The following is a 26,921-nucleotide window of genomic DNA, read 5'->3' as shown; positions in this document are numbered from 1 at the left end:
CATCAGATTGAGTGTGTAAAATTCACAAGTGTTTACATGAAGGTGTTTGTGCAGTTTGTTGTTAACAGGTGGTTATACTCCATTTATAAAGTTTGGATCATATACTGGATAAACTGTCCAACTGCTTAATTACTAACTTAAGATTTACAGGTTACTGCACACTACTTACTCTACACTCTACACTATGTGTAGTTTATGTAGAATGGGTCTTGAATTTTATTTTTTGGTATTCTAGACATAAATCTTTGGGTAACATTCAGCATGGATATAAAATAAACAAATAATAATAGACATGTGGCTGATACACTCTCATACACTCAATCAGCAGAGGCACTGCAAATATCAGCAGAGCCATTACAAATATTTTTGGGGACATACTTTTGCAATTCTGTTGATAAGCCTTCTTGTTGCATTGAAATCTGAAATCATTGTGGTCCACTGAGGCATTTCTTTTAAATGACCAACTACTCATGTAAAGTTCATAGCAGTTTTATCAGCTTTCATCAACTTAGAAATGCAGAGACACACATCCTGTCCTAGCTTGCAGCTTCCCACGTCACTGGAAAGTAAAGCTGAGAGTGAAATCAGAACGTCCTCAATCTGATGCTGATAGGCAGGTGAGGATGAGAAGAGTTGCCGACATGTTGTTCATGGTGATAACTGTGATGTTCTGGGCACAAACTGAAGGTAAATATATATATTTAGATGACATTATTCTTAGTTATTTATTATTAAAAGTAGGGAATATTGACATGAAATAATGAATTACTTTTGTATAGTTTGCTCAGATATTTTTTTTGAAGGCAAAAATAATTATGGCAATGTTATGAAGTGAACTTTTCAAAAAAACATAATATAATCTCCCGACAGTCTCTTTTCTATGCTATGGTCGACTATTAATCTTTGAATTTAATAGTATTTTCTAAAACTTTTTGCTAAAAATTGTGATCTAACTTTGGTGTTTGTCAGTTTGTTTCGAGTTTGTTTCTTTACAAGTCTGTTTAATTTCAATGTACAGGTGGATGCAATGAAACCACTGCCAGCATTTATGGAGGAAATTTAGTGATCCCAACTGGAACTGCTTTTAAAGTGAGCTGTAGATTTACATGTTTAAGATCCCGGCACATGGCACAAATGTGGATGGTCAAGAAGAATACGGTAATCATATTATTGATACAGACCTTTAGAATAGTGCATTATAATAATAAATTGCACAATTGTAAATGACCTTTGGAAGAAAGTATACTCTAGAAAGCCTAAGCATGTGTTAACATCGTGTGTTAACTTCATTTATTACCTTATATTAAGACATCATCATGGCTTTTCTACCTGCAGGTCACAGTTTCTTTGCTCAATATAACTCAGTCTCACCCCAACTTGACTGTGGACTTGAATGTGAACTCTGCCACTGCAATAGACACTGGTGAGTACCATTGCAAGACCAATCCGCTGTATGCAATCAGCCCATCGATCCAGGTTACTGTCATAGGTAAGATGCTGGTGAACACCACTGTGCTTTCCATTACGTTTTATTTATAACCTCACTAGTCTGTCCCATATTAACCGAGCACACAAGAATAACTGTAGGCATGCAGCACAACCAGTAACCAGAACAACATGGAAATTGTGTCGTAAGCCAACTTAATCCATTCTTACTCAACATGTACTCGAGGTGATAGTTGTACAGAATTGTTGAAATAAAGCGTCTGTAACTGACTGAACACACAGTTGTTGGTTAAATATGATCCCTGAAGAAATGAACTGATAAGTGATCACTGATTGCTGATATGAAAGACCTGCCCGGACCTGTCTCACGTCTTAGTGAACATGGCAACGTGAAATTTAGTTTAATGAAGCATAACCCTCATCTCTCTTCAGATAATATTACGACGTCTACCCCGACCACAGCAACCACTGCACAGTTTTCAGCCGCAAACAGCCAAAGCACCAAACAGCAAAACAGTGAAGCAGGTAAGATCCTGTAGCCATTCAAGAACGATGCAAGATTGATCATCTGAGCTGTTTAACAGAGAAGCACATTATAATATAATGAATAATGTATATGATAATATAATGAATCTATAATGTATGGAATTTAGAATATTTAAATGTAGTTTTATTTTATTTTGTTGTTTTAATTCCTGGTAATGGCTAGTTATCTTTTTGTCTGTCATTGCTTTTCCCCTTTCCTCTGAATTGCTGCAGTAAAATGATTTACTTTAACGTCCTTTTTCTACACCTGCCAAGGCCTGCCGGGTCAGACGTGGTTCTGGATTCTGCTGGGTAAAATTCTGACTCTCGTCCTCTGTTTGGTGGCTCTGGTTCTAAGGCACAAGATAGGTTATGAGTGATCTATATCTTTTGTCACAATGATGGTTAGTGTCTGAGGTTTCCCATTCAAATTGTATTGACGCAAATGAATCCACCTACTATTAAATGTTAGAGCTCCAGGATTCGTCACTGCTGGATATTTTCAATGTCAATGTCAATTTCATTTTTCTTTTTTTTTTTTTTTGCTTGTCTTATGTTATTTCATAGTGCAGTACAACTTCCCAGAGAGATGATTTACTAAGAATCTTGTAAGCATTGAACCTCTTTGTATCATAAATTGTTGCTTCCTCAAAATGGTAATGATTGTGTTCGAACAAAGAAAATGTTTTGAGGAGGAAACACCAACAGCATCAACCTTAAGTCTGCATCTTTCCCCTGGAGGCTGCCTTTCCAACACATTCAAAATACAACGGCTAGATCATCATTCAACTTTATTTTCAGCATCATAGGTCCATAAGAAAGAAAGAAAGATCTTTGTCTTTTTTTTAAAAGACATGTTTGCTTCTTATGTACGTTTTAACTTGTTTACATTTTTATTCAGAGGTTACCTGATAAAAATAAATAAATAAATAAAGTGTGAATGAAAAACTGATGCCATGTAGGCAGGTGCCCGAGGTAAAATCTGTTACAATGTGCAATACCACAGGTGCAAGTTCACATGTAAGTGGAGTTGTTTGTTAAAAAATAGACTTTGCTTTAATAGGTGGGTCTATGCTCATTTAAATCATAAAACATACATTCATATTTTGCAAGCCACACATTGTGACAGACTATAGCTTTCTAAATCATTTTAGCTGTTTTTTGTTTTGATGATTGACTTTTAGCAATTGTGATATGCATTCTAGAATTGTAATAAATTGTGCACGTGGCATGTTCATTTTCATTTTCATTACACGCATGATGCAAAGATGCATGTTCGGTGTCTAAAACTTACATGTTATGTCTATCTATCTATCTATCTATCTATCTATCTATCTATAAATATATATTTTAGAGCACCCTCAGCCATATGAGCTTCTCAACTGTGTCTCAAAGTCAGTCAATGAGCTCGTCCTAAGAAAAAGCGCGGACCTGGTAACGCAGCCGCAGTTCAACTCCTGTCCTGCCGTGGCGCTGTAAAAACCTCCTGGCGCTTCCAGGAAGCAGGCGAAGAAGAATGAGCATGGCGGCGCACTGGGGCGACAGTCACTGACGGGGAATGACTCGGGTCACCAGAGCACTTACACCAGCAGTTATCATACACATTGCGGAGGATTACACCTGTTGATATAAAAATGCTCTCAGAAACGGCCAGTTGTTTGAAAGCGGTGTCTCCGCTGTGGCCTCACTGGCTCTCCGGGGAGACGCTGAGACGGTTGTCCGCACATGGAGCCGTCAGCCGCCGCCAGCAGCCCCAGAGACACTTCGGCGTTAGTCTCCGTCACACGGCCAAGATTCCTCCTCCGCGCAAGCCCAGGGAGAAGGTGGACATCCCCGGGCTGGAGTTAATCACCTACGGGGAGAGGATGCACTACGTGCCGGGGCTGGCGAAGCCGGTCAACCCGGACTGGGAGAAGGATTTCAAAGACCCCAGGTTCTACAAGTCCCCCACGCTCCACGACATGCCGCTGTACAAGGAGAAACCGTGCTACATCTTCAACCACAGGACCAACGCGCTGGAAGGTCAAATATTCTAAATGGCGAATATTTAAACGAGCAGGCACACGTTTTCAGGTCCATTTTGTTACTTTAGTCTCCATAATAAACTGCAATTAAAAAAAAAATCCTCACTTTATTTTATTTATCTATTTATATTAATTTTAATTTGTTTTGTTAATTTATTTTACCTCACTTTGTCTGCAAATGAACATCCGTAACATTGATACAACAACCTAATGTCAGGTTTTTGAGGTTAAATGCATGTCAGAAGGTCAGGTTAGTTTGACTGAGTCTAGTTTTGAATCCTCTAAAAAACTTAATCAGTGCAAACATAGCAACAGAGTGCTCTATCTTATTGTTTGATTTTAATAATAACAATCAATAAGTTATTCACTCACAGATCCAGCTTGCATGGTTTGTAAATTGTTTTGACATTGTTGTCATAAAGAAACAGTCAAGTGAATGTCTTTTTCTCTTTGTCTCAGGTGTGCGACAAGCGCTGTGGTTGACTAAAACCAAGCTCATCCCGAACCTGCCACCCCAGCTGCTGTCATTGGCAGAGAAGCCAGCCAATCAGATACAAGATCAGGATGAGCGTGTTCAGAACGCCATAAAGCATGCCCGCTTTTGGGACACAACAGTGGAACGACCGGACAAATTGAAATACAGGTATTTTGTACAGATTGTAACCTTTTTTCCATTGAAGAATGCTTAAACAAACTCATTTTATAAAAACCATAACAACTTTAAAGCTGCAAGCAGCGTTTGAAAGACTGAGCCTGTGCTGAACCTCTTCCTCTGCGGGTTTTGTGTGTGAGCGAACGACTCCATCACGTTATTTCATGATAATTTTCAGGTTATAACGTGAAACCGAGCCCTGTTTTTTTGTAGGGTGTCAGCAATGCACCTCTGTAATATTTGTCTTGATAAAGTACACAAAAACAAAGCAGTGTGTAATTTACATGTTAGAAGTAAATGCAGCAGAAGCTCTTTTAGTCTGATGCTCGAAAGCTTCAAACTTTTTGCAGGCTCTCCTGGATCTGAATGTAAGCCAACTATTGTATCTCAGACCTGTTGAGTCACCAGCTGCGTTTCCATCACCCCAACAATTTACAAAAACCTAAATATGGCAATAATAAAACCTGGTGATGGAAACAGCTCAACTTGGAAAAACCTCTCAAATATGGCTCAAAGGTTTTGATGCTCTAATGAGGTGGTTTTCCAGATGGATCCATATAGAGAGATATCACAAAAGTGTCATGGAAACACTTTTCTATTTTATTTTTTTCATATTTTTGTCTCCTGATGATAACAGCGGCAGCCGCAGTGGTGTCAACTGAAATCGCTGCTCCAAAATGCAACGTGTTTTGTTCCTCCATCCTCCTCACACTGGGGTCTGGCTGGACGACATTTGACCAGAATTACGGTTTATGATCTTCACACCGTTCAATGGAAACCCCTGAAAATCGCAATTGTGCTTTGTCGAAATTTTAGAAATATGGCTTTTATTTTGTGACAAGCTGTCATGGAAACGCGCGTGCGCGTGCGTGTGCGTGTGCGTGTGTGTGTGTGTGTGTGTGTGTGTGTGTGTGTGTGTGTGTGTGTGTGTGTGTGTGTGATCATCTCTGAGGTGAAAAGGCATCACTGCCCCTCCTGGCACTGCAGCCAGGTGTCCTCTGCGTCCTCCAGAGGCTCAGACACCAGAGTGGCTGCACCTTCACCTCCTTCCCTGTGGCTTGTTCAGGTATTCAATGAATTTCTTTCTTTTTTTCTCACCCACTCCTCTCCCAGCAACACGCTGCTCCACAACCTTCTCCACCTGTGTGCGACACTCCAGTCCAGCCACCCTGCCTTTGGAAGGAGACTCACCGCGGAGAAATACTCGCTGGCGGCTACGTGGACGAGAGGTAGAGCTTCCCACCTGGAAATTAGGGATGCAAATTATGGATTAATTCATTCATCGTTAGTTGATTGACCTTAGCGATCGATTAGCGATTAATTGATAAGCTGCGATTTTTCCTGAGAACCTAAATTTCACAATGAAAAATGTGTGAGGTGCACATTATTTAACCCTTGTAGCTCTGGCAGTTATAGACACATAAGGGTCACATGACCGAGGTCACACGACAGCCCAATGTGTGAGTCAGAAAAGATGCAGATGACCGAAACATCTTGTGTTTTTTTTATTTTTTTATTTATTTATTTTTTTTATTTCCAGTGTTTTAAAATAAAATCCTTTTTCGAAGAACTTTCTAATTGGATAAATGAATCTCCACAGACACATCCAATATAAAGTGAACAAGATTAGATAGAAAATGTGCAGGAGGGGTTAGAAGCCCAAGGTTTTATCAAAGAACCTCCTCTGTTCAAAACATCAATAAATTCACACAAGAAAGAAAGTAAAATAATACAATAATAAATGAAATAAAAATGAAATAAAAATAAAAATGAAGACAAAGGACAACAGAAAGGAGACAAACGGTCAAGCATGGTTTTCCATCCCATCATGTGAGGCAGCAGAAATGCAGGTTCGAAAAAAAAAGCTCATGAGTCCATACAGACGACCACTCTGATGATGATGATGATGATGATGATCAGGAGCCAATCCTAACACACTGGCTGCATATTTATCAACTTCTTTTGTGGCTTGTCAGGAGAAGATGTGCTACAGATCCGCGGTCAGAATGGCTTCCTGCTGAGCTGCATGGATCCACTCGCACAGGTTTCTGGCAAACAGGAGGTGATGGAGACGGCGGAGCACACGCTGGAAACCTTCTACCCAGTTTCTCCCACCATCGACCTGCAGAAGGTGCACGTGTACAAGGAGAACCTGAACTGCACAGGTGAGCCACCAGCTGTCACTCGATGGCTCCTCCTGGCTCACATACTGTACAAACTGTCCATCCAACTGCTTACTGGCTAACTTACGACTTGTGTAAGATAGGTGTAATTATGCAGCAATTATATACGCATATGCATAGTATATGTAGAATGGGTTTTAGGTTTTATTTTTTGGTATTCTAGACATAAATCTTTGGGAAAATACTTTAAATATCTAATATTCAAACAAGCAGCCATACGTTTTCAGTAGCAACAGCAGCATTTATTTACACATGCTGCTGCTATATATCTTTTATTTTGTTTCATTTTTTTTTTTTTACTGCTATGCATCTTTATTTATGGCTAACTTTAATTCATTTTGATAACCTGCTCTCCATAATCGACTGCGGTCCGTTTTTTATGCTCACTTTGTTCCTGCGAGTTTCCAGTTTCTGACGTTGTGTCTGTGTTGTTGGTGAATGTCAAAGGAAAACCTGTGGCCCAGCCAACACGTTGGAGGAACACAGACATGTTGCTGCAGCATTGGACTGCCTGCTGGAGACTTTTTTTTTTGTTGTTTGCTCTTTCTTTAAATATCCAGAAAGCGAAGTCCCTTCTCTGTCCAGCAGAGTGAAGATGGAGCAGGGAGCCCCTCAACAACGAGAAGAAGAAGAACAGTGGAAAGTTTTCCGACGTCTAATTTGAAGTTGCCTCTGTGTCTCAGGTTTCATCGGGGACTATCCTTACCCTCACGCCCACACACTGTACTTCCAGGAGGCTGACGCCGGCCACAAGCTGCAGCCCGAACAGTTCCGAGCAAAAATGCTCATGTTCACATTTGGAAACGCCCTGGCCCGTGCACACAAACTGTATGGGGTAAGAAGTCACAGGTCACAGCGTTAAACCTACAGAGTCATTGAATACTGTGTCAGTGCTAAAAACTGTCTTTGAGTCTCCACTAGCAGTCAGGAGTTTGGACTCAACCAATGAGCTGAATGTCTTTTCTTTCATTCTCATCAATATTGACATTGCACTTTCTCACTGAAGGCATCAAAACTACACACACACGTGGAATTATGGAGGAAACAATAAAAGTGTCAAATAACTCAAACACCTTTTATACTGAAATTCTTCCAAATAGCCGCCTTTCATAAAAAGCATATTTAGAGTTACTGAACGTGTTTTTCTTTGCTGCATAATTCCAGATATCTTACTCATATATTTGATGTCTTCAGTATCTGCAGTGTAGAAAGTTGTAAAGATAAAAAAAACAACAACATTGCATTAGCTAGTCTGTCCAGACTTTTGACTGGCAGTGTACATAAAGAGACAGCAACTTAACTTTCATCACCCTCTTACATGGATGCATTGGTGTGTGTGTGTGTGTCTCAGACGCAGCCTCAGAGTATATTAGACCGACCTGTGACAGTGCAGGCCGTGGGGACCAACGGCAGAATCTTCCAGTTTATGGTGTTCCAGCTCAACACCACAGACCTGAGAGGAGATGACGGCATCAAGAACCAAGTACGTCATTTTATTTCTTTCCGTCTGGTCGTGTGTGAGCTTCTAAATGTTCTGAAAACCCACATCGCTTTTGCATGCTACAGCTTAAACATTTGTGTCGGAATTTGTGATCGGACTGTGACAAGTCTGCAATGCTGTCTCTGACCTGCAGGTGTGGCTGGAGGACGACGTCGAGCTCTATGACTTTGCAAAAGTGCGACCGCTCATCAAGAAAAAACAAGTCAAGGTAACACCGACGTTTTTCCTGTTTGTTGGCAACTGTGAATCACTTCAAGGTCCAGAGCCACTCTGTTTTCTGCCACTGGGTCTCTGGACGCTGCTTACCAAGCGACGTGACTCATGGTGATGTCAAACAATGTGATCAAAAACAGCTGATTTTGTGAATTGCACCCTGCAGGTCCCAGCTGGTCTGTCAGGATACAAACCTGAAGCCTTCAGCAAGTTCCTGGCTCTCTACTTACATGGAGCTGTGTAGGACTGTGTGTATATGTGTGTGTGTGCGCGTGTGTGTGTGTGAGAGAGAGAGAGAGAGAGAGATAGATAGATAGATAGATAGAGAGAGAGAGAGAGAGAAAAAAAAATTATAATAATGTTCATCTGACTGAAACATCACATTTGCTCTGATGCAAAGAGTTTTGTCTTGCTACTCCAGCAGCTTGTTTAATAAAAACTGTCTACTACACATGAATGAATGTGTTTGTATATTTTAATCTTGAAAACTCATTGCATAATATGACCTTTACCATGTAACACATATTTTTTATTATTTTTAATGGATGAGGAATGTCATAATTCAGTGGGGTCACAACTCTGAGCAACCATGAAGATGGAAGTATGAAAGGTTTCTGCTAAATGCATTATTTCAAATGTTTTAATTGAGTCAAAGGATCTTGCATACATCACTCCATTGCACCGGTATTCATTTTCTATGACACAAAAGTGTTGCAGGATTGCATGAACATCCAAACCAAAATTGACGTATACAAAGAAAATCTGAGCTTGTGTCTGGGTATTTATAATGTGATCAGAAATAAACATGAAAAGGGGAAAACAATATAGAATAAATAATCAAACACAAAAAAAAGAAAAAGAAAACAAAATAAAACAAAGAGTGGAAAAGTTAGAAATAAGATTGCATAGAAGATAAGCAGGTTTCTGCAAAATGTCATACAACTTGTTTTGATGCAGATAGTGAAGCCGGTTAAAGGTAGAGTGAGAAATGTGGTGTCTTAAAAGTGTGTTTGTGCTCTTATTTTGTCCTCTGCTTCATTCTCACGGCTTACAGGGACACCTGTTCAAGGTGGTGAGATATCGCTTGTTTAGACATAACGAGCCGCATTCTTTTTACAAGAAATTAAAATATGCAACCTGAAATTCAAGAGTATTCCAGTCACTCATTGCATCTTCCGTCAGTTGATGTCAATTGATAAAGCTAAACTTCAAAACTGGTCCGGACTCCAACCCCACTCAACACTTGGGGGAAATGTGTGCAGGAGATATTGGACTTGCTGCTGGAGCTCATGTTTGATGAATCAATAAATTGTTAAAACTTCTTGCTTCCTCACTCTTCATCCATACAGTGAACAAACCAAGAGTAGAGGGCATAAAAGCTGTCGAGCAGCGACGGAAATTACATGACAAATTTTTCCACAAACATTGAAGCTGTTTGCAGTTTGAATGCACAAATGCATCGTACAAATGTGGCACCATTTTTTTTTTTTAAAGGAAATATACGAAGTTTCCAGATGTATTGGCAGTGTGATTTTTTTTTTCTCGAATCCAGGTTGAAGACTATCTTATGCTTATGATTGACTGCTTTTATTCATCTTATTATATTATATTTTTTTAAATCATATTTTTTTTCTATTCTCCTTTATTATTGCTCTATTTATTCATTTTAAGCTGTCTTTTTTTTTCCCTCAGCACTTTGTCTTTCAAGACTGTGAGCCTGTTTTTAAAATGTTTGAGCTTTGAATCATGTAAATCCCATTGAGTTGCCTTGTGTATGGAAATGTGCTTTATAACTACAGCTGCCTCGCCTTGCAGGTGCTAAAAGGCTTTGTGATAATATGATAATGCATTTGATATGGTCTTTAATAAGAGTGGGAAGTCCTACTTGGGAAACAGCTGTATGTCAGCAGTTTTTATTTTCAACAAAGTGGGCAGGTCAGCACAGTTCCGTGGGTGGATGCACCGTGAACGGAGAAAACAACGCGAGATAATTGAAATACGAGATAATATTAGTACAGTGTTGCAGAGAGAAGGAAGGAGAAACGACCTTTGACATCTAACGTAAAGTATTGTTTTTGTTTTCGTTCAGGATTTCGCTTCAAAACATACCGGAAGTCAGTCTTAGCATTCAGAATAATAGCAAATATTATTCTTGTATTTATGTGTACGCACGTTCAGCATATTGTGCTATTGTGCTATTGTATGAAACGCTGTTCTTTAGTCTGAAGTACTTTTAATGCTTTTATATTTTTCAATGTGCCTGTAAATTGGAGTACTTTACACTTCTTGCATTTGTAAAATTAAATGCTGCACCAAATACAGCAATAAACACGACAACGCTATGATAGCGTTTAACGTTTTATTACATTCGTCGGGAAAACATTAAACGATCTTATCGGCGACCCCATGTGATCTCATGTATCATGTTATCTTTTTTTTTTTTTTAATCAAAAAAAGTCAACCGATAGTGGCTCGTGAACTATCTGGGATTTTAATTTGAAAGTCACACACTGACAAAACTTTATAATCGCTGTTTTATTGTGTGTTATTGTCGGCTCGGCTCGTCACACTTGTGAGTACTTGTGAGAAAGTTTAGTGCCACCGCATAACAGGGTTTATTGTGAACAATAAGCGCTGCTTAATACTTCACAGCCGAGTCGAGTTGCAGCGCTAACGCTTGCTAGCTACAAGGTACCGACTGAAGAAGAAGGAGAAGAAGAAGAAGAAGAGACCGAGAGGGACTGATTACAGGTAATAGTCTCACTTGAGGGCCGCGCTCATTTCACACATTTGAGATATATCCATTCATTCCAACAGTTGTCATGCAGCCAGTGCAGGTTTCAGCGTGTGTGTGTGTGTGTGTGTGTGTGTGTGTGTGTGTGTGTGTGTGTGTGTGTGTGTGAGAGAGAGAGAGAGAGAGAGAGAGAGAGAGAGAGAGAGAGAGAGAGAGAGGGAGAGAGAGGGAGAGGGAGAGGGAGAGAGAGAGAGAGAGAGAGAGAGACTATAACTTTTCCGTTCTCCGTAACTGGAGAAGTGCCTGTAATGCGTTAATCCGACTATAGTTGGAGAAGTCCGATTGAGACACCCAGATAAAAATCGCTTGTTGCCCCCTCAAGATCGAGAGAAAAAAGAGCAGTCAGCTGGGCTGTTTGTGCGCGTGTGTTCAACTTAAACAAGCTGTCCTAACTTGTGCAGCCCAGTCCTGTGTGTACTGTATGTACAGTGGCACCGTCTCCTTGCTCAGTATTGCGTCACGGGAACTGCTGTTTCAAGTGAAAGATGTCGAAATCCGTGACTGTTATTAGTTAGTGTCGCCTCGATTCAACTCTGACCTACTACTAGTGGGGGGAAACAATGATTGTAGAAACAAATGGTACGACATGAACTTCAGATATCAGCACCCGCTATTTCAGTGTCTGTAAAGTATGTTTATGTGCCAACAGAAAAACAAAACTAGCCCAACCCTTCTGAGGATCAGCTGCTGTGCTCGCAAAGGTAGACACACTTCAATAATCCCTTTGCCAGCAAGGAATTTACCAAGACTGTTTGCTCAACATACAGTATCAGTCATCTAAAAGTGGAAATGATGAGACATGATGATTTCATTATAACGTGTACTGCTTGTCACTCAAGTCTTTGATTGGATTGAGTTCTGAGCGTTGACTCGTCGGACCCAAATCATTCACATGTTGTCTTCCAACCTTCTTCTTTATCTTTTGCTATAAAGCGCGTTGGGTCGCTGGGGAAAAAAAAATAAATAAATAAATAAAAATTGTCTTCCAAGTTGTAGCTCTCCTGCAGAGTGAGTCAGAGGGACATTCAGCGTTTCGCTGCATTATTTCCCCCCTCTGCTTTTTCAAGCCTTGCTTCACTGTGCTGTTGTTCTCCCACGAGCCTATGGATGAACTCCTGTTGAAATTCTCTATGAACTTTATTCCACAGTAGCTTTTTTTTTCTTTGCCTGGTGAAGATGGCACATTTGTAAACACAGTCTGTCTCATCTCTCACAGCAGTATTACTGCAACAGTTGCCTGTGCTCTGAGCTTGTGAGCACAGGCAGCTCTTGGCAGAATTGTACCATTAAAAAGAGTTCATCCCAATGGATTGTAAAAATGAAGCAGGCTGCCTCTCGTGCCAGCCAAGAACACAGTGATAGTCCCATTCACCTCAAAGCTACTCCCTCTTCCACAGCTCTGGAGATGAGTTCCACCTTGTTGCCGAATGTGGAAGAGGAGGAAGAAGATGAAGAGGAGGAGGAGGACGACAAAGAGACTGCCAGCCAGGCGGAGGTGAAAATGAGTCAGATAGTGATGCCTTGTCACAGCAACCACCGACAGGAGCTGAGCGTGGGACAGCTGCTCAAGTGGATCGACTCCACTGCCTGCCTCGCCGGTGAGCTGTACGAGAGCAGCCGCAAGCGTGCAAGCGTGCAAGCGCTTCGGGTCAATGTGCGTCTGGACTGCGTCCTAACCACTGAGGAACAACACAGGATGTGATGCGTGTCTGTTGTGTGTTTTTTTTTTTTTACTGGCAGCTGAGAGGCATGCCATGTCACCCTGTGTCACAGCCTCCATGGATGACATCCACTTTGAACACACCATCAGGTCAGAGGAAGCCTGCCCACTGACACCTCAGGTCTCTCTCTGTCTATTGAGCCCTGACGCAACTCCTTCTTGTTCCCCTCTGTTCAGGGTGGCCCAAGTGGTCAACATCAGGGCAAAGGTCAATCGAGCTTTCAACACCAGCATGGAGGTGAGAGAGGCTGTTTTCTTGTATATACCGGTATATATACGTATATACACACACACATGTATGTATATATATATATATATATCTGTCTGTCTATCTGTCTATCTATCTAGCTCACTAGCTAGGCATATATATATCTATATATTTATATGTATGTGTATATATATATATATGTATATATGTATGTGTGTGTATATACCGGTATATATACATATATACACGCAGCTATCTATCTATGTATCTAGCTAGCTGTTTAGCTAGCTATCTAGGCATATATATCTGCGTATATATGTATGTGTATATAAATCTATATATATGTGTGTGTGTGTGTGTGTTTGTCCCGTGTTTCTGAGAGAGTGGGATCAGCCAGTCCCCCAAACACTAACACAACACAATAGAGTCAATACCAGCAGTGTGTAATGATGACCTGAACAGTTTTTTTTAATGGCACTAATAGATTTTTTAAAGAACTTAATTCATCAAAAAAAAAAAAAAAATTGGACTCATCAGCTTATTGTTTTGGATTCAAAATCAAAACTGTCCGCATCACTTCCTGTTATGCACGGAGCAGAAGAGTTTGTGGAGTGAAGGCATTAAAATGTGTTTTAAAACAAGAACGTGACCGCAATCATCAATACTTGGTGCTGTGGAATAATGTCCTCTCCTCGTGCACTCTCAGGTGGGCATACTGGTGAAATGCGAGGACCTCTTCTCTGATCGCCAGTGGAAAGTTTGTCATGCCTTCGCCACCTTCGTCACCCAGCGCACAAACGCGGGGCAAAAGGTAACCGAGTGACCGATTCAAACTGGAGATGCAGATTCCAGATGTCATCTCTTATTCCTGCTCCTGCTGCTATGACGTGCAATTTCCCCACATGGACTAATGAAGGTTCTTCCAGTTCTATCCTGTTCACCATATGAGAGGAAATGTAACGGTCGGTGCCTTTGCCCTCCAGGTCATCCTGAAGCCCATCGTGCCTCAGACTCAGTCAGAGCTTCTGAAACACAGCCTGGCAGCAGAGAGACGGCGGGTCAGGATGTTGCACGATGACATCATCAAGGATCTGCTCTCTCATAGGTCCTTCCAACAGGGTAGGCTCCCTGCGGCCCACTCGTATGACAGGCACCTTAACCAAAAAGCTGCCGTGTGTTTGTTCAATGCTGGCTTTTTGGCTGTTTTGCCTGATATAAAGTGACTCTAGTGTGGGAAGTCATTGACTTTCTTGTTGACCTGAGGACTACAATCAAGCTTTGCTCCCTTCTTGTGACACTGTGTGTGTGTGTGTCAGATGGCAGCTTGGCAGCAGGCGATGCTGTGGCAGCGGAGAAGACCAAGGTGGAGAGTGTTGAGCTGGTGCTGCCACCACACGCCAACCACCAGGTATCTGGCTCACATGCACTTTTTCCTATGATGATTCAATTCAGTCCGAATTAAGATTTCATGTCAGCTGTGTGCATGTGACTTGATGTATTGTGATCTGGTGCTGTCACCAGCTGCGTTTCCATCACCCCTAGAATTGCGCAAAGCCTCAACATGGCCATAAAAGCTGGTGATGGAAACAGCTCCACTTGGAAAAACCTCTCAAATAGAAGAGATTTGACGAGAATGATGGCTTTTGCCCTTCGCATCAGTCAATGGAAACGGCTGCAAATCGCAAATGTACTTTGTCCAAACTTTAGAAATATTGCTTTCATTTTGCAAAATGAAAGCAATATTTCACTCATTCATCTGCATGAGTGTGCAGATGAATGAAATGATCACGGGAGTCATCCAGACTTTTGGAGTGTTTGACTTTAAAAACAATCTCTCGAACAGAGCTCCAGTGTAGCAGCTGTTGTGCTGGGAAGCCGCCGTGTTTTGCAAGTGTAGTGAAATGTCACTGCGCATCCACGTCAAGACGGTGCTTGCGCGGAAAGAATGCGGCTACACAACATTCCGTTCCACTGTTTACGTGAGAGGTTGTCACTCGAGCCTCTGAAGCCAAATCAAACACCAGGTGGATTGGGGCTGTTTGCTCCCAATGAGGTGTTTATGGGGAGCGTTTCTATTTGCTTTGGACAGATAAACTGATTCTAATTAGAATATTTGTCCCCATGTAAACCTCTGCTTCTGCCTCATTTCATATTACGATTTTTGCCAGAAAGTTCTGGAGCCTCTTGTCCACCAGTTTTCCTCTAGTTAGAGTTAGGGCCAGGGTTCGGAGGGTTAGGAGGGTTAGGGTTAGGAGGGTTAGGGTTAGGAGGGCCAGGGTTAGGAGGGTTAGGGTTAGGAGGGTTAGGGTTAGGACGGCCAGGGTTAGGAGGGTTAGGGTTAGGAGGGTTAGGATGATTAGGGTTAGGAGGGCCAGGGTTAGGAGGGCCAGGGTTAGGAGGGTTAGGAGGGTTAGGGTTAGGAGGGCCAGGGTTAGGAGGGCCAGGGTTAGGAGGGTTAGGGTTAGGAGGGCCAGGGTTAGGAGGGTTAGGGTTAGGGTTAGGAGGGTTAGGGTTAGGGTAAGGATGGTTAGGATGGTTAGGGCCAGGGTTAGGAGGGTTAGGAGGGTTAGAGCCAGAGTTAGGAGGGTTAGGAGGGTTGGGGTTAGATTTTGGGGGATTAGGGTTTAAAAAAAATACCCTTTTAATCTTAGGATTGTTTTGGAAAATAAAGTTAATCTTTAACACAAGATAATATAGTGATATATAATATAGAAATATTTACAATTTATTAATTCGTAGTTAGAGTCCACCTCAGAGAGTTGAACCGTTAAAATCATACCCTCTCGTCTCACCTGTGCCGCCTTGTTACTTGTGTCCCACCAGGTGAATACATTTGGAGGACAGATCATGGCCTGGATGGTCAATGTAGCCACGATTGCTGCCAGGTACCATCTCCAACTAGTTCACATTTATACTGCATGCGCAGTGTAAGAGAAGTATCATATGCATGTTATTGAGATCGTGTGTGTATATGCTTTTTTTTTAAATTTTTTTTTTTTTAATATAGTTGGCTAATTCATAGTAGGGTGTAGAATTTTAATCATCAAAGTCATTATTTTTGAATAAGCATTTTCTTAGTGGTTATAAAATATTTAAAGTAGAGAAAGGAGACTCTCATCCCATCCTGGATATTATTTTTGTCTCCGATATAAAGATAAGGGCTCCTGAAAAACGCAGAATTATAAGACAGCATCACAGCAGGCCCACCTTACACATCATTCATTCACAATTACTTTTTTTCTACCAATTTTCCTACAACAACAAATCAAACACCTGAAATGAAAGCCATCACATCTGCTTCCCTGCAAATACAGGGGAATTTGTCAATACAGGGAATTTACAGGGAATTTAGAGCGTTTTGCACCAAGCAGCCATTGGAAACACTTTATTTTACATTTTGCATTAACTTCACTATGGCAATCGTTCTAAAATAAACCGTCTCTCTGTTTGCGGTGCAGCCGCTTGTGTCAGGCTCATCCCACTCTGCGAACCATCGACATGTTCACCTTCCGAGGGCCTTCTCAGGTGGGGGACCGGCTGCTGCTGAGGGCCATCGTCAACAACGCCTTCAAAAACAGGTACCAGCTTGTTCCCGGTCGTAAAAGAGACATGGCTTTGATAAAGATGGCACTTAACACGATAACAGCATGAAAGTCAATGACTGATGCCTTGCAGCATCGAGGTGGGCGTGCGTGCTGAGGCCTATCAGGAGGAGGGACCTAATCGCCACATCAACTCCGCCTTTATGATCTTCGAGGTGCTTGATGATAATGGAAAGCCATGTATATTACCCCGACTCAGACCTGAACCTCTGGTGAGTGAGTCCACGAGACCACAACAGCAGGAGCAGAATGTTGCTGCTGGCGTCAAGAAGTAAATATGACGCAAAGCCTAAATACCTGAAAGCCAAATAAGTTTATGATAGCTGAGCTGTACCTGAGGTTGGTGATTGTTACAGTCATATTCCAGCCAGATGAAAACCATTAAGAGTTTTTAAGGTTGGATCTGAGATGTTTGACCTCACTTTTACGTCGAGGATTTCAATTCTTTTCCAAAAGAGAAATGCTTTTCCGGGATTTTTGTAATTGGGATGAAAATGCTGTTCAGATACTAATGTTAGTGGTGTATTGACACCCCTGCCTGGTTGGATGTGTAGGTGAAGGAGATGGAGGAGAAGGAGAAGATGTTTGACCTACACTCTGTATGTGTCTGTGCAGGAAGGGGAGAGGCGTTTCCAGGAGGCAATAGCCAGGAAGAAGATCCGGCTGGACAGGTGAGCTCGGACCTCACAGTGCTGCACGTGTCGCACTTGAACCAACAATGTACACTGGGCTTAACTTGAGCTTGAGTAATGGAGAATAGTGATTCATTCAGAAAAACTATCTTTGCTTCCCTTCTAGAAAATACATTGTTTCCCGTAAACAGGCTGAGGTTCCTCTGTCTGTGCCCTTTGACCCCAGAAACCAGGTGGGGCGTCCACTCGTTGCCAAAGATGCACCGGCAGCAGAATTTAGATTGACATAGTTTCATAGGTCTCTTCCAGTCTGTGCTCACCGTCATCATACATACGCTACGTATTGTGCCTTTGTTTGCAGGTGTATCTGAGCTACAACAATGTTTCTGCTCTGAAGGTGTTGGCCACTAAGAACAACTGGCGCCTCACCTCCGAGAAGGACAAGGTGCTTCTTCCCAGCAAACATTTTCTCCCCTTTGAGATTCAACAGGTGACAACAGTTCCGAGGTCCCGGTTGTCGTCTGCTGCTCAACGTTTTGCACGTTTCACTGTTGCCAGGTTCAACTTTACACCCTTGAGCAGAAGTCCATGTTGAGCTTCAAGGTGGAAGCAGAGGTGGACGTTCCTGCTGAAAGAGCTTTCCATCTGCTGGCGGAGCTCAGCAACAGGCCAAGATGGGACATGCACTACCAGTAATGCTTTCACACTCTCTCTCACTGTAATGAAAAAAATACATGTATTAATATTTAACAGTGTTGCTACAAATGTAGCCAAGTGGATCCATAGAGAACCTTGAGGTTGAAAACAAACAGAAACAGCGATGAGAACCTACTGCTGGTTTGCAAAGCTGTGACAACATCCACACGTTTCTGCCTCAGCAGATACAAACAAGATTCCCAAAACTTTTGCAAACGTTGACCTTTGGCTTTGACAGAAATGAAGTTATGCTCTCTACAGAAAATACTGGGGGGGGGGAAGAATGCTTGCACACTTAAAAATATACTATGAAAATGAAAGTGGCTGACAACACCTTCAGTACAAAAACTGAGCTCTTCAATAAACGAGAATTGAAAGGATAAAAAAAATATATAAATAGGTCCTTTAGGCTAAAATAAAGGGTCCTTCATCCTTCATTGTGTTTATCAGCCCCTACATTCTCTGATGTTGTCATCTCTAAAAGTAACACCATTCATTCCCTATGAGAGGGTTCTGAAAATATTATAAACTCTGGATCTGCACTGCGGTCATCGCCTCTGCTGCCGTCGCTGCGCTCCTCTGTTGTTTCACTGCCGCTACGTTTTTTTTTATTAACTTGTTAATAAAAATGTTAAAAAGTTAAAAAAAAGTTAAAAAGTGAAAAGTTAAAAAAAAAAAAGTGCAAAATGACTCGTGTCAGTCGGGGATGTGTCTCTGTTTCCATCCTCAAAACAGGAAGTGCGAACAGATCTGCCAGGTGGATGGCGACGACTTCCTGTACCGCGTGGTCACTCCGTCCGTGCAGCACGGGAGCGTCGCCTCGTCCACTTCAGCCAGTCAGGGAGAAGGAAACCTCCAGGACTTCATCCTGCTGGCCTCCAAGAGGAAACCATGCGACAGCGGGTCAGTAGCTGCGTTTCTATTGGCCCTAGACCTACGTAAAACCTCAACATGGCCATAAAACCTGGTGATGGAAACGGCTCTACAATATGGCTCAAATGTTCTGATGCTCTCATCAGGTGTTTTTTTTTCACACGGATCCATAAAAGTGTCATGGAAACCCTTCTTTGGCATTGACACGTCAGCAGTCGTGCCGTACGAGGTCACGTGACCAGTTCACTTATGATTGGAATGCAGATTTATGGCAACTACTTTGTACCTCCATGCTCCTCACACTGGGGTCTCACGGGAAGACATTTGACCTGAATTCCGGCTTATGCTCTTCACACCATTTAGTGGAAACGCCTGCAAATCGCAATTGGACTTTGTCGAAATTTTTAGAAATATTGCTTTCACTTTGCGAAGAACTGTCCCGCAGCTCCCTCTGTTCTGCTCTCCGCCCCCTGCAGGGACTCGTATGTCATCGCCCTGCGCTCGGTGTCCCTCCCCACTCATCCTCCCGTTGAAGGGTACAAGCGAGGAGAAGTTCTGTGTGCTGGATTCACCATCCTGGAGACCAAAAGCAACATGTCGCTGGTAAGACTCCAGAGTTGCTCACAGTGGGCAAAGTCTTTGACTGGTGGAGCCACACTGGGTTGTACAAGGTGCCGGACGGGGGTAGCAGAGCAGCAGCAGCAGATGGATGGATGGATGGAGAGTTTTGGTGACAAACCTCATAGGAGGAAACAATCTATCATGGCATATGGAGAAAGCATGTTGCTTTAATGTCAATGGAAACTGAAGCAAATCAGTGTCTTTGCTCTTGGCGGTGGCTCTTTATTGAAATGACTCTGAAAACACTGGAAACATGGAGGAAATGCAGCTGTTTGATGACTGACTGACTATTAATATAATTTCTTCAAGTTTTGCGGGCCGGATTAAAAATCACAACGGGCCGCATATGGCCCCCGGGCCGTAGTTTTCCCACGCTTGGAGTCGGTGATGAAGCTAAAAAGGATCTCCATGTAATCCTGATAAACTTTGAATCATGGTTTCATTTATCCCCCCCTCCAGATCAGCTACTACAACCAGGCGTCTCCAGAGGTCCTTCCCTACATCTCCACCGACATCGCCGGCCTCTCGTCCTCCTTCTACAACACCTTCTGCTCCTGCAGCCAGTACCTGACCAAGTACAGGCTGCAGTCCTTCTCTGAGGAGCAACCCGGCCAACAGGACCGGCTCGCCAGCACACACAGTCCCAGCCGCGAGGGCGGAGCTGAGCGCCTGTCCGAAACACTCCGCAGCACCCAGCTGTAGGCAGCAGGTTGTCTGCACAAAGTTCAGCCGCTTCAGGTCTTAAAGAGTGAGGAGGTGACGCTGCTGTAAACTGGTACGATTAACACTAGAGGGTATTTTGGTTAAAACCAATGCACAGTTGTACGAAAAAGAGCATAAATCATAGGAATAAGAGCAAAGAAGACAGAGCAGAGACTTCTGGAGCACTTTAATGTAAATTTTTAATATTTTTTAAAATCAATACATTAAGTTTTTGTTTCATAGAAATGTTCTGTTTAGATGCAAATTTGAAATTGAAATTTGATCCGCCAGTGGAGAATGTTTTTTAATGCTCTAAATGAAAACTCATTCAAACTGCAGTGGGTTGATGATGCGTAAAAGCTGTGGTTTGCATCGTCTGACCGCTCTGGGAACACAAGGTGTTTCTTTTAATAATGGTGTTTAATGTTTTCATTGGAAATTAAATATTTTTATGGGGTTTTTGTCTGTGCAATATTCTTCTGTACTGGAACAATGCACTGCAAATCAGCCTTGAAGTCTGCTAGTTTTCCATCCACCCGATAGTTTGGAGGGACTCATGGTTGCGGTTCGAGTTATTTGTGTTTTGGTGTAGATTTCTGTTAGTTGTGAATACATCCCATCCTGTCCAGGTGACAAGCACGCTGACAACTAAATGCAGTTTTCAATATAGACTGGTAGTAGTTTACCAGTAAACTAATAGATAATTAAGACAAGACAGAACACCTGCCCTTTGATATCTCAGCAAAGCAGCTCAACTAAAACAGAGCAACATATTGTTTGTACAAACTGATCCAATTCCATCCTCAGATACTCAGTTCAGTCATTAACACGAATTACAGGTTCGTATAAATTGTCAAAGAATATTTGTACAGTAAACTGGTTTACATATCAGGTTACACATGACCACATACAACATTCAAATTTGGCTTTGCCATTTAATTATGAAAGCACTTAGCTTATATAAATGACTGCACATCCAACAAAGGTCCAGCTGCACTTACAACTGAGCAGGTAGCAGGTACAGGTGAGTGCTTGTCCTCCCTCTGTGCCGACCCATCAGCTGCTGCAAGACAGAATTATCTGCAGCTCCGCCTTCTGTGTCCCGCTGCACTATCACATCGTATCTGTCCATCATGTCCATGAGAGACTGGACCTCCTCCTGTTCCTGTGACAGGGATGCTGCGTTCAGGTGGAGAGCCACCCTCTGAGACAGCCCTCCTACTGATGGGGGGATCAGAGGCGGCCAGGTCTGCTGGCTCAGCACCAGGGTGACGTAGGGAAACATGGAGTCTACTGTGGATATAAAGTCCTGAAACACCAAGAAGAGAACAGATGTCACATAACCCTCCGATCATGTTCTTAATTATCATCTAAATTAAGATTCCATGACACAGACATTCAGTTTTTTTTTTTAAACATCTCAGTCAACAATCCACAAAGTTGTTGCAAATCACTGGTTTCACCCACTGATTGTGTAAAAAGAAGTCCAGAGCCTCTGGTTTAAACAGGAAGGGAAACGTGAAAGAGCCAAAAACCTGCAGTTTATCATTTGTCCAGCAGAGACCGCCAAAGTTGGTTGCAAAAAGACTAAAAATGACTGGTTGTCAATACGGAGAGGAACCCTCAACCTTAAACCCTGGTTACAAATGTTTTGTTGGACTAAATCCTAGTAAAATAAAATGTACTTTGTCCAACTTGGTGTCATTTTGGGTGAAAATGTCCAAAAAGTTGTGGGTGTGGTTAAGGTTCAGTAGCCATGTGTAATCCGCTTATCGGAGGAAGTCGCCAGGCTTCAACATGGATATTCACAAACAGAAGGGCGACTTCACGATGACTCTGTCAATCTTTATACACAGTCAATGGTTTCACCGCGGGGTTTTGAAAAAGTTCCATTTAAAGATTTTGTATTTTTGTATAAGTTTTCGTCAATAGCAGAAGTGCAAGTGACAGCTGTGGCATCTAAAAACACAAATTCAGCACAACAATCGGAACATTGCCCTGCTCTGGCCTGATGTTGTGAGTTCAGTATGCATAAATACCGAGCTGTTAATAAACCAAAGAGTCAATAAACTAAAAGCCAGCGGTAAAAAAAAAAATTAATGAATAAAAACAAATTCAGGAAATTACGTTTGTGTCCTCGGCGCCGCGTAGTCCATCCATTGCGATCCACACAGGCCGGTAGAGTCCGTCGCTGCTGTACGCCGACGCCAGCAGTTCCAGCGAGGCCTCAAGAACTTTCTGAGACTGAATCCGCAGGTAAACACCCCAAGGGAGCTCGGGGCTCTTTGCAAGCAGCTCCAAGACTTCCTGTAAGTATATAAAGCAGAGTTCCAACTCAGGAGTGTGCACGTTAAGTCTTCAAGACACTGACAACCGAACATCACTGCATTAGTTGGGTAGTTCAGCGTGCATTTCAGTAGACTGAAAGCGGACTGAAACTCACTGCATTGCAGCAAGCACTGCTGGGTGCTTGCAGCAGTGCTGTTCAAAGAACTGTGTTGTATACCTGCTTTATGCTGTTAGAGCATAAATGTGGATCGGACTACATTTTATTCCAAGTTGACCTCTGCATGTTCTGTTTAATATTAGCGGGTTGACTCGAAACGCCATGGTTTTCCTGTGAGTTGTTTCACAGCAATAACTGCACCTGTAACGTGAAGGCCTCTGAACCTCTTCCAAAACCTTCCACCAGGGGGAGTCCTGGCTGTTTCGGGTCACTGGCCACTTGGATAACCAGCATGCCCCAAGAACCATCTGCTAAAACACAGTGAAAATGATAGAACCAATCCATTTTTTTTAATCATCATAAACTGACAGCTGCAAATGTACTTCAGGTATATTTTTTCAGCAATATGTATATAGCAAAAAAAAAAAAAAAAAGCTTAAATATGTGCGTGAGTCATATCGTTAGCCTCATAGCATAGTTGCCTAAGTCACGTTGGAACGTTTTCGGAAAACAAGAAAAAACACATTTTTTTTTGCAAGCACATTGGTAAAGTTAGGCTGATATCACAACTTGGCCAAAAAAAATGACTTAGGCCATTAGGCTATTAGGCTAACGATTCATTTCTTGAAGCAGTAATGAAGTCACACTGATGCAATGATTCATCGTGTGGATACCTGACAGCTGAGTCGACAGGGAAGTCCGATCAGTGACGGGCCTCCACTGCGCTACCAGACTGTCCTCTGCTCCACTGGGCAGGTGAACTGGGAAATCCATCAGGTCTCCACCAGGGTAGAACCTTCTCACACCACTTTGCTGCTCTGCATACAATTGAGTCGATGATTTAAAAGCTCAGAATGGACGCAGATGAAAATATCGGCATCAACAAATAATTTCTGACTGCGAACTTGAAAACTGGAAAAGGGAAAAATCACGTCGGTGCTTAAATGATTCAGCCGGAGGGCTTCGCGTCCGTACTTGCTGCTTCCTTGAATTCAGAGAGGGTCGGCTCATAGATGTCGTAGTAGACCTGGGAAATGTGGGTGTTGTCCCGGATAAACAGAAGGTCGCTCACGTTTGGGTGCGTTTGGTTGTCCTGCCAGAGTGTCAGGCTGTACCTGCACACCAGGACAATCTCAGTGTGACAAAGCAAAGCATCACGTGGAGGCGCAAAAATAGACGATAATGCCATCGCATCTTTGGTGGATTATTAAGCAAAGCCCTGAGGAGCAACGGCCAGTGAAATTACCAGCGTCTTATATGTGTGTTGAATCAGACTGAAGCGATGGGTATTACCTGGAGGACTGGCTGAGGAGCCAGCTGATGTGCTGCCACCCGCCGCGGGCTAACACGGTGAAGATCGGAAACGTCACCTGGACAAGTTTTGAATGAGAGGTGTGAACGGCTGCACGGGGCCACTGCCTCAGATCACACTGTCGCTGTTAAATTCACTGCATTCTCGTCGTCTGGTGCATCCAAAACTATAGGATAGCTCGTCGCCTGAGCTTTTTACTCCGAGACGTGCAACAGATGCAATCTCTCGACAAAATCGGAAAACATCTTAAAACAGCTTTTTTTTTTTTTTTTCCTTTGAAGTTTTCTTCTCCAGTTTTTAATCATGGCTCATGCTTTTCATAGCTCACCCTTTGAGGAACATCTTTTATCAGTTCGTACATGTCCTCCATCATTTGCCTGGTGTAGGTTTTCACTGCAATTAAAGGCAGGTAAAGCACCTGCAAAAAAATAAATGCTCCCAGTTACAAACAAACAAACAAACAAACAAACAATCACAGTCGGACTAAAACAGCGGCTTCACTAAATGGGAAAAACAAACTAGTTCTTTCTTTTATTCATGTTTTGTAGTAGAGATATTTAGAACATCAGTCCCTGACTGGACTATAGCTACTTTAAATCATCAGTTTGGTATGGAGCACCAAACTAAAGGTGTCTCATGCCATGCATACCATCCATCCTGGGGACACGGTCACATGCGGAAACTTTTCCTGAATCAACCGCAAAAATCTGAAAAAGGAGAAAAGCCAAGCGGAGCTCATATTATTCATTCAGCTTCTATTGCCTATGAGTTTGTATAAAAAAAAGTGTCATATAATTAAATGAAACAAAACAAAGCAAATACAAGACTGAGGATGAACTTACTGGGTTCCATTGATTGGAGGAACGAAGCTGGGTGTGTTGGGGCCACGCACGATGTCTGCATTCAGCCACACAGGCCTGTTTATTGGTTTTCTGCTGTGTTTTTCACTGAGCACATCCAAGGACAAACCCACCGAGTCCAAAGACTTGAAATCCAACTTAATGCCTGCACAGGAGACACAGCGTTTTAACCGAGTTTTTCTCCAACGTGCAGACGGAACAAGCAAAAACTCTTCCACCTTTTTGCGAAGCCAGCACCACGTCCAGCCACTCGTCCAGAGTGTTGTCACTGTATATATTTGGAGGGTGGGCCATGATGGGGATGGGCTTCTCCTCAGCTGTTCCTTTACCATGTAGATTAACATCAGCCTCGAGGATCATGGAATCAACTAGAAAATATGGGCACAAGTTTTGTTTTTATGGAGCAAAAAAATCTTACACTGTACGAGAATTTATGTTTTTTTTTCCTGCTATAATCAAACCACCAAAGCAAGTGTTGCGTGCAAGCCGTTGTGTCTGCGAGCTTACGGGCAAGAGCTGCATTCATCTCCTCTTTGCTGTTGGCTCTGTGAAACCAGGTGGCGAACAAACCATCGGGCTCGCTGATCTCACCGATCTGGACCAGGTAGTCCAGCATGTCTCCATCAGTAGGAAAGATTGGAGGTGGACCTAAGGAAGATGATCGGAGAGCCACAAACAGACAGACAGACGCTCCTGAAGGAATGCACAGGGTTGGCAAAACACATTACAGTCACCGCTGTGACTTTTTTCTTTTACAACTTAGCCCCACCCTATTTTATAGCATCTGGTTATTACGTAGCCTACTAAACATTCTTGCAATTTAGCAAGATATATTATCTAAGAGTGTAAACACCATGAGTCGATTTCAGTTCCGGCAAGTTTAGATTTATTTATTTATTTAATTATTATTATTTGTTATCAGAAATATGAACACAAATCTATATTACACATATACATATTTATCATGTATGATAAATGGCAATGTACAGGGGTACCTGGTATGAGGATGACCACCAGTGGGATTAGAACAGCCAAGGACACCAGTAATCCAAGAGTCACAGAGAAGCCAATCAGCTTTGGTTTTGAGCACAAGCAGAGTCCGTGCTGGATCTGCTGCCCTGAGTTGGAACCCTGCTGGTTCTTATGTGGCGGCGACCTGCAACCAAACAAACAGACAAAGTTCCAGTTCACACAACAGCCCAATAGAAACAGGTACATGTTTGTTGGCAATAGTCAGAAAAGTGCGATGATGTTCTCTCTGGTTTGAGTTGCACATCCCATTGCACACAACAAATAAATAACAATAATGATCGTAATAATGACAAAACACGGCACTGGTGTATCTGTACTGACCCCATCTGCTGCTCTTCAGCATCCATCCTGTTCTACCTCTTCTGCCTGATCCCTCGAGTGCAGGAGTTCCTCCGCTAAGAGCCCTGGACGTGCACAAAGCCGGCGGACGACAGACACGTGGGTAAGTGTGTGTGTGTGTGTGTGTTTTTATTTCTTCCCCTCCTCAGTGACACGTGCCTTGTGCAAAGAGCAGAGATAACAGATGTGATAGGGTGCACGGCTGCAGGTGCAATCACCAAGACTTGACAAGTCCACTGAGTGCAGACTGTGTCCTTTGTCCCACTCCGCCTCCCCCTGCACTGCGGTTGCCATGCAACCTCCCTCACAGCGACACGCTCCAGCCTGGTGCTGCCACTCACACTCATGCTGCTGCTGCTGTTGGGATGAGCGTGGCGGGCTAGCTGGGTGCTAGCCAGCTTTCGGGGGAGGAGCTGGCTCAGTGCTGGTCTCTCCGCCCTTGCTGCGTTTCCATCACCCCTAGAATTGCTCCAAAGCTAAATATGGCCATAATAAAAACTGGTGATGGAAACCACTGAACTTGGAAAAACCTCTCAAATG

General features: G+C 42.7%; 3 protein-coding genes and 1 long non-coding RNA gene across 8 annotated transcripts; 3 read left to right on the top strand and 1 right to left on the bottom strand.

The window, feature by feature from the left end:
- Positions 1–406: 406 nt before the first annotated feature.
- LOC142891595 (uncharacterized) lies at positions 407–3,163 on the top strand. The gene is made up of 4 exons (XR_012927291.1): positions 407–687; positions 1,019–1,158; positions 1,336–1,971; positions 2,248–3,163. It is a non-coding gene; the product is annotated as an uncharacterized LOC142891595 (long non-coding RNA).
- A 305-nt stretch (positions 3,164–3,468) lies between these two features.
- Positions 3,469–9,001, top strand: mrpl37 (mitochondrial ribosomal protein L37). Its single transcript, XM_076031288.1, has 8 exons — positions 3,469–3,993; positions 4,455–4,638; positions 5,761–5,876; positions 6,624–6,812; positions 7,514–7,665; positions 8,182–8,313; positions 8,465–8,539; positions 8,711–9,001. Exons 1-8 carry the CDS (start codon positions 3,606–3,608, stop codon positions 8,786–8,788), a joined length of 1,314 nt encoding a protein of 437 aa, XP_075887403.1. The 5' UTR covers positions 3,469–3,605; the 3' UTR covers positions 8,789–9,001.
- A 1,471-nt stretch (positions 9,002–10,472) lies between these two features.
- LOC142891624 (acyl-coenzyme A thioesterase 11-like) lies at positions 10,473–20,925 on the top strand. 5 transcript variants are annotated; one of them, XM_076031285.1, is made up of 19 exons: positions 10,473–10,605; positions 11,197–11,295; positions 11,988–12,039; positions 12,736–12,936; positions 13,079–13,148; positions 13,236–13,296; positions 13,973–14,077; positions 14,250–14,385; positions 14,583–14,674; positions 16,090–16,151; positions 16,725–16,844; positions 16,942–17,080; positions 17,484–17,539; positions 17,667–17,733; positions 17,862–17,945; positions 18,059–18,192; positions 18,932–19,099; positions 19,546–19,672; positions 20,150–20,925. In XM_076031285.1, the coding sequence occupies exons 4-19, from the start codon at positions 12,744–12,746 to the stop codon at positions 20,390–20,392; spliced, it is 1,857 nt and encodes a 618-aa protein (XP_075887400.1). In that variant the 5' UTR covers positions 10,473–10,605; positions 11,197–11,295; positions 11,988–12,039; positions 12,736–12,743; the 3' UTR covers positions 20,393–20,925. The 5 variants fall into 5 exon arrangements, with proteins under 5 accessions (XP_075887400.1, XP_075887398.1, XP_075887399.1 ...); XM_076031283.1 differs by lacking the exon at positions 11,988–12,039; XM_076031284.1 differs by lacking the exon at positions 10,473–10,605 and having other exon boundaries at positions 10,873–11,295.
- Positions 20,926–21,118: 193 nt separating this feature from the next.
- On the bottom strand, positions 21,119–26,457 carry fam151a (family with sequence similarity 151 member A). The gene is made up of 13 exons (XM_076031287.1): positions 26,364–26,457; positions 26,006–26,166; positions 25,518–25,658; positions 25,229–25,378; positions 24,993–25,155; positions 24,800–24,857; positions 24,479–24,568; positions 24,132–24,208; positions 23,814–23,953; positions 23,513–23,656; positions 23,040–23,146; positions 22,520–22,699; positions 21,119–21,701 (listed from the first exon to the last, which is right to left on the bottom strand). The coding sequence occupies exons 1-13, from the start codon at positions 26,387–26,389 to the stop codon at positions 21,390–21,392; spliced, it is 1,749 nt and encodes a 582-aa protein (XP_075887402.1). The 5' UTR covers positions 26,390–26,457; the 3' UTR covers positions 21,119–21,389.
- Positions 26,458–26,921: the final 464 nt, after the last annotated feature.

The sequence above is a fragment of the Nelusetta ayraudi genome, unplaced genomic scaffold (assembly GCF_046127955.1).
Source record: "Nelusetta ayraudi isolate G7.1 ecotype Tasmania unplaced genomic scaffold, CSIRO-AGI_Nayr_v1 ptg000033l, whole genome shotgun sequence".
In the NCBI taxonomy this organism is placed as follows: domain Eukaryota; kingdom Metazoa; phylum Chordata; class Actinopteri; order Tetraodontiformes; family Monacanthidae; genus Nelusetta; species Nelusetta ayraudi.
Note: the sequence above shows the minus strand (reverse complement) of the source record. Positions and strands in the feature narration are given on the sequence as shown.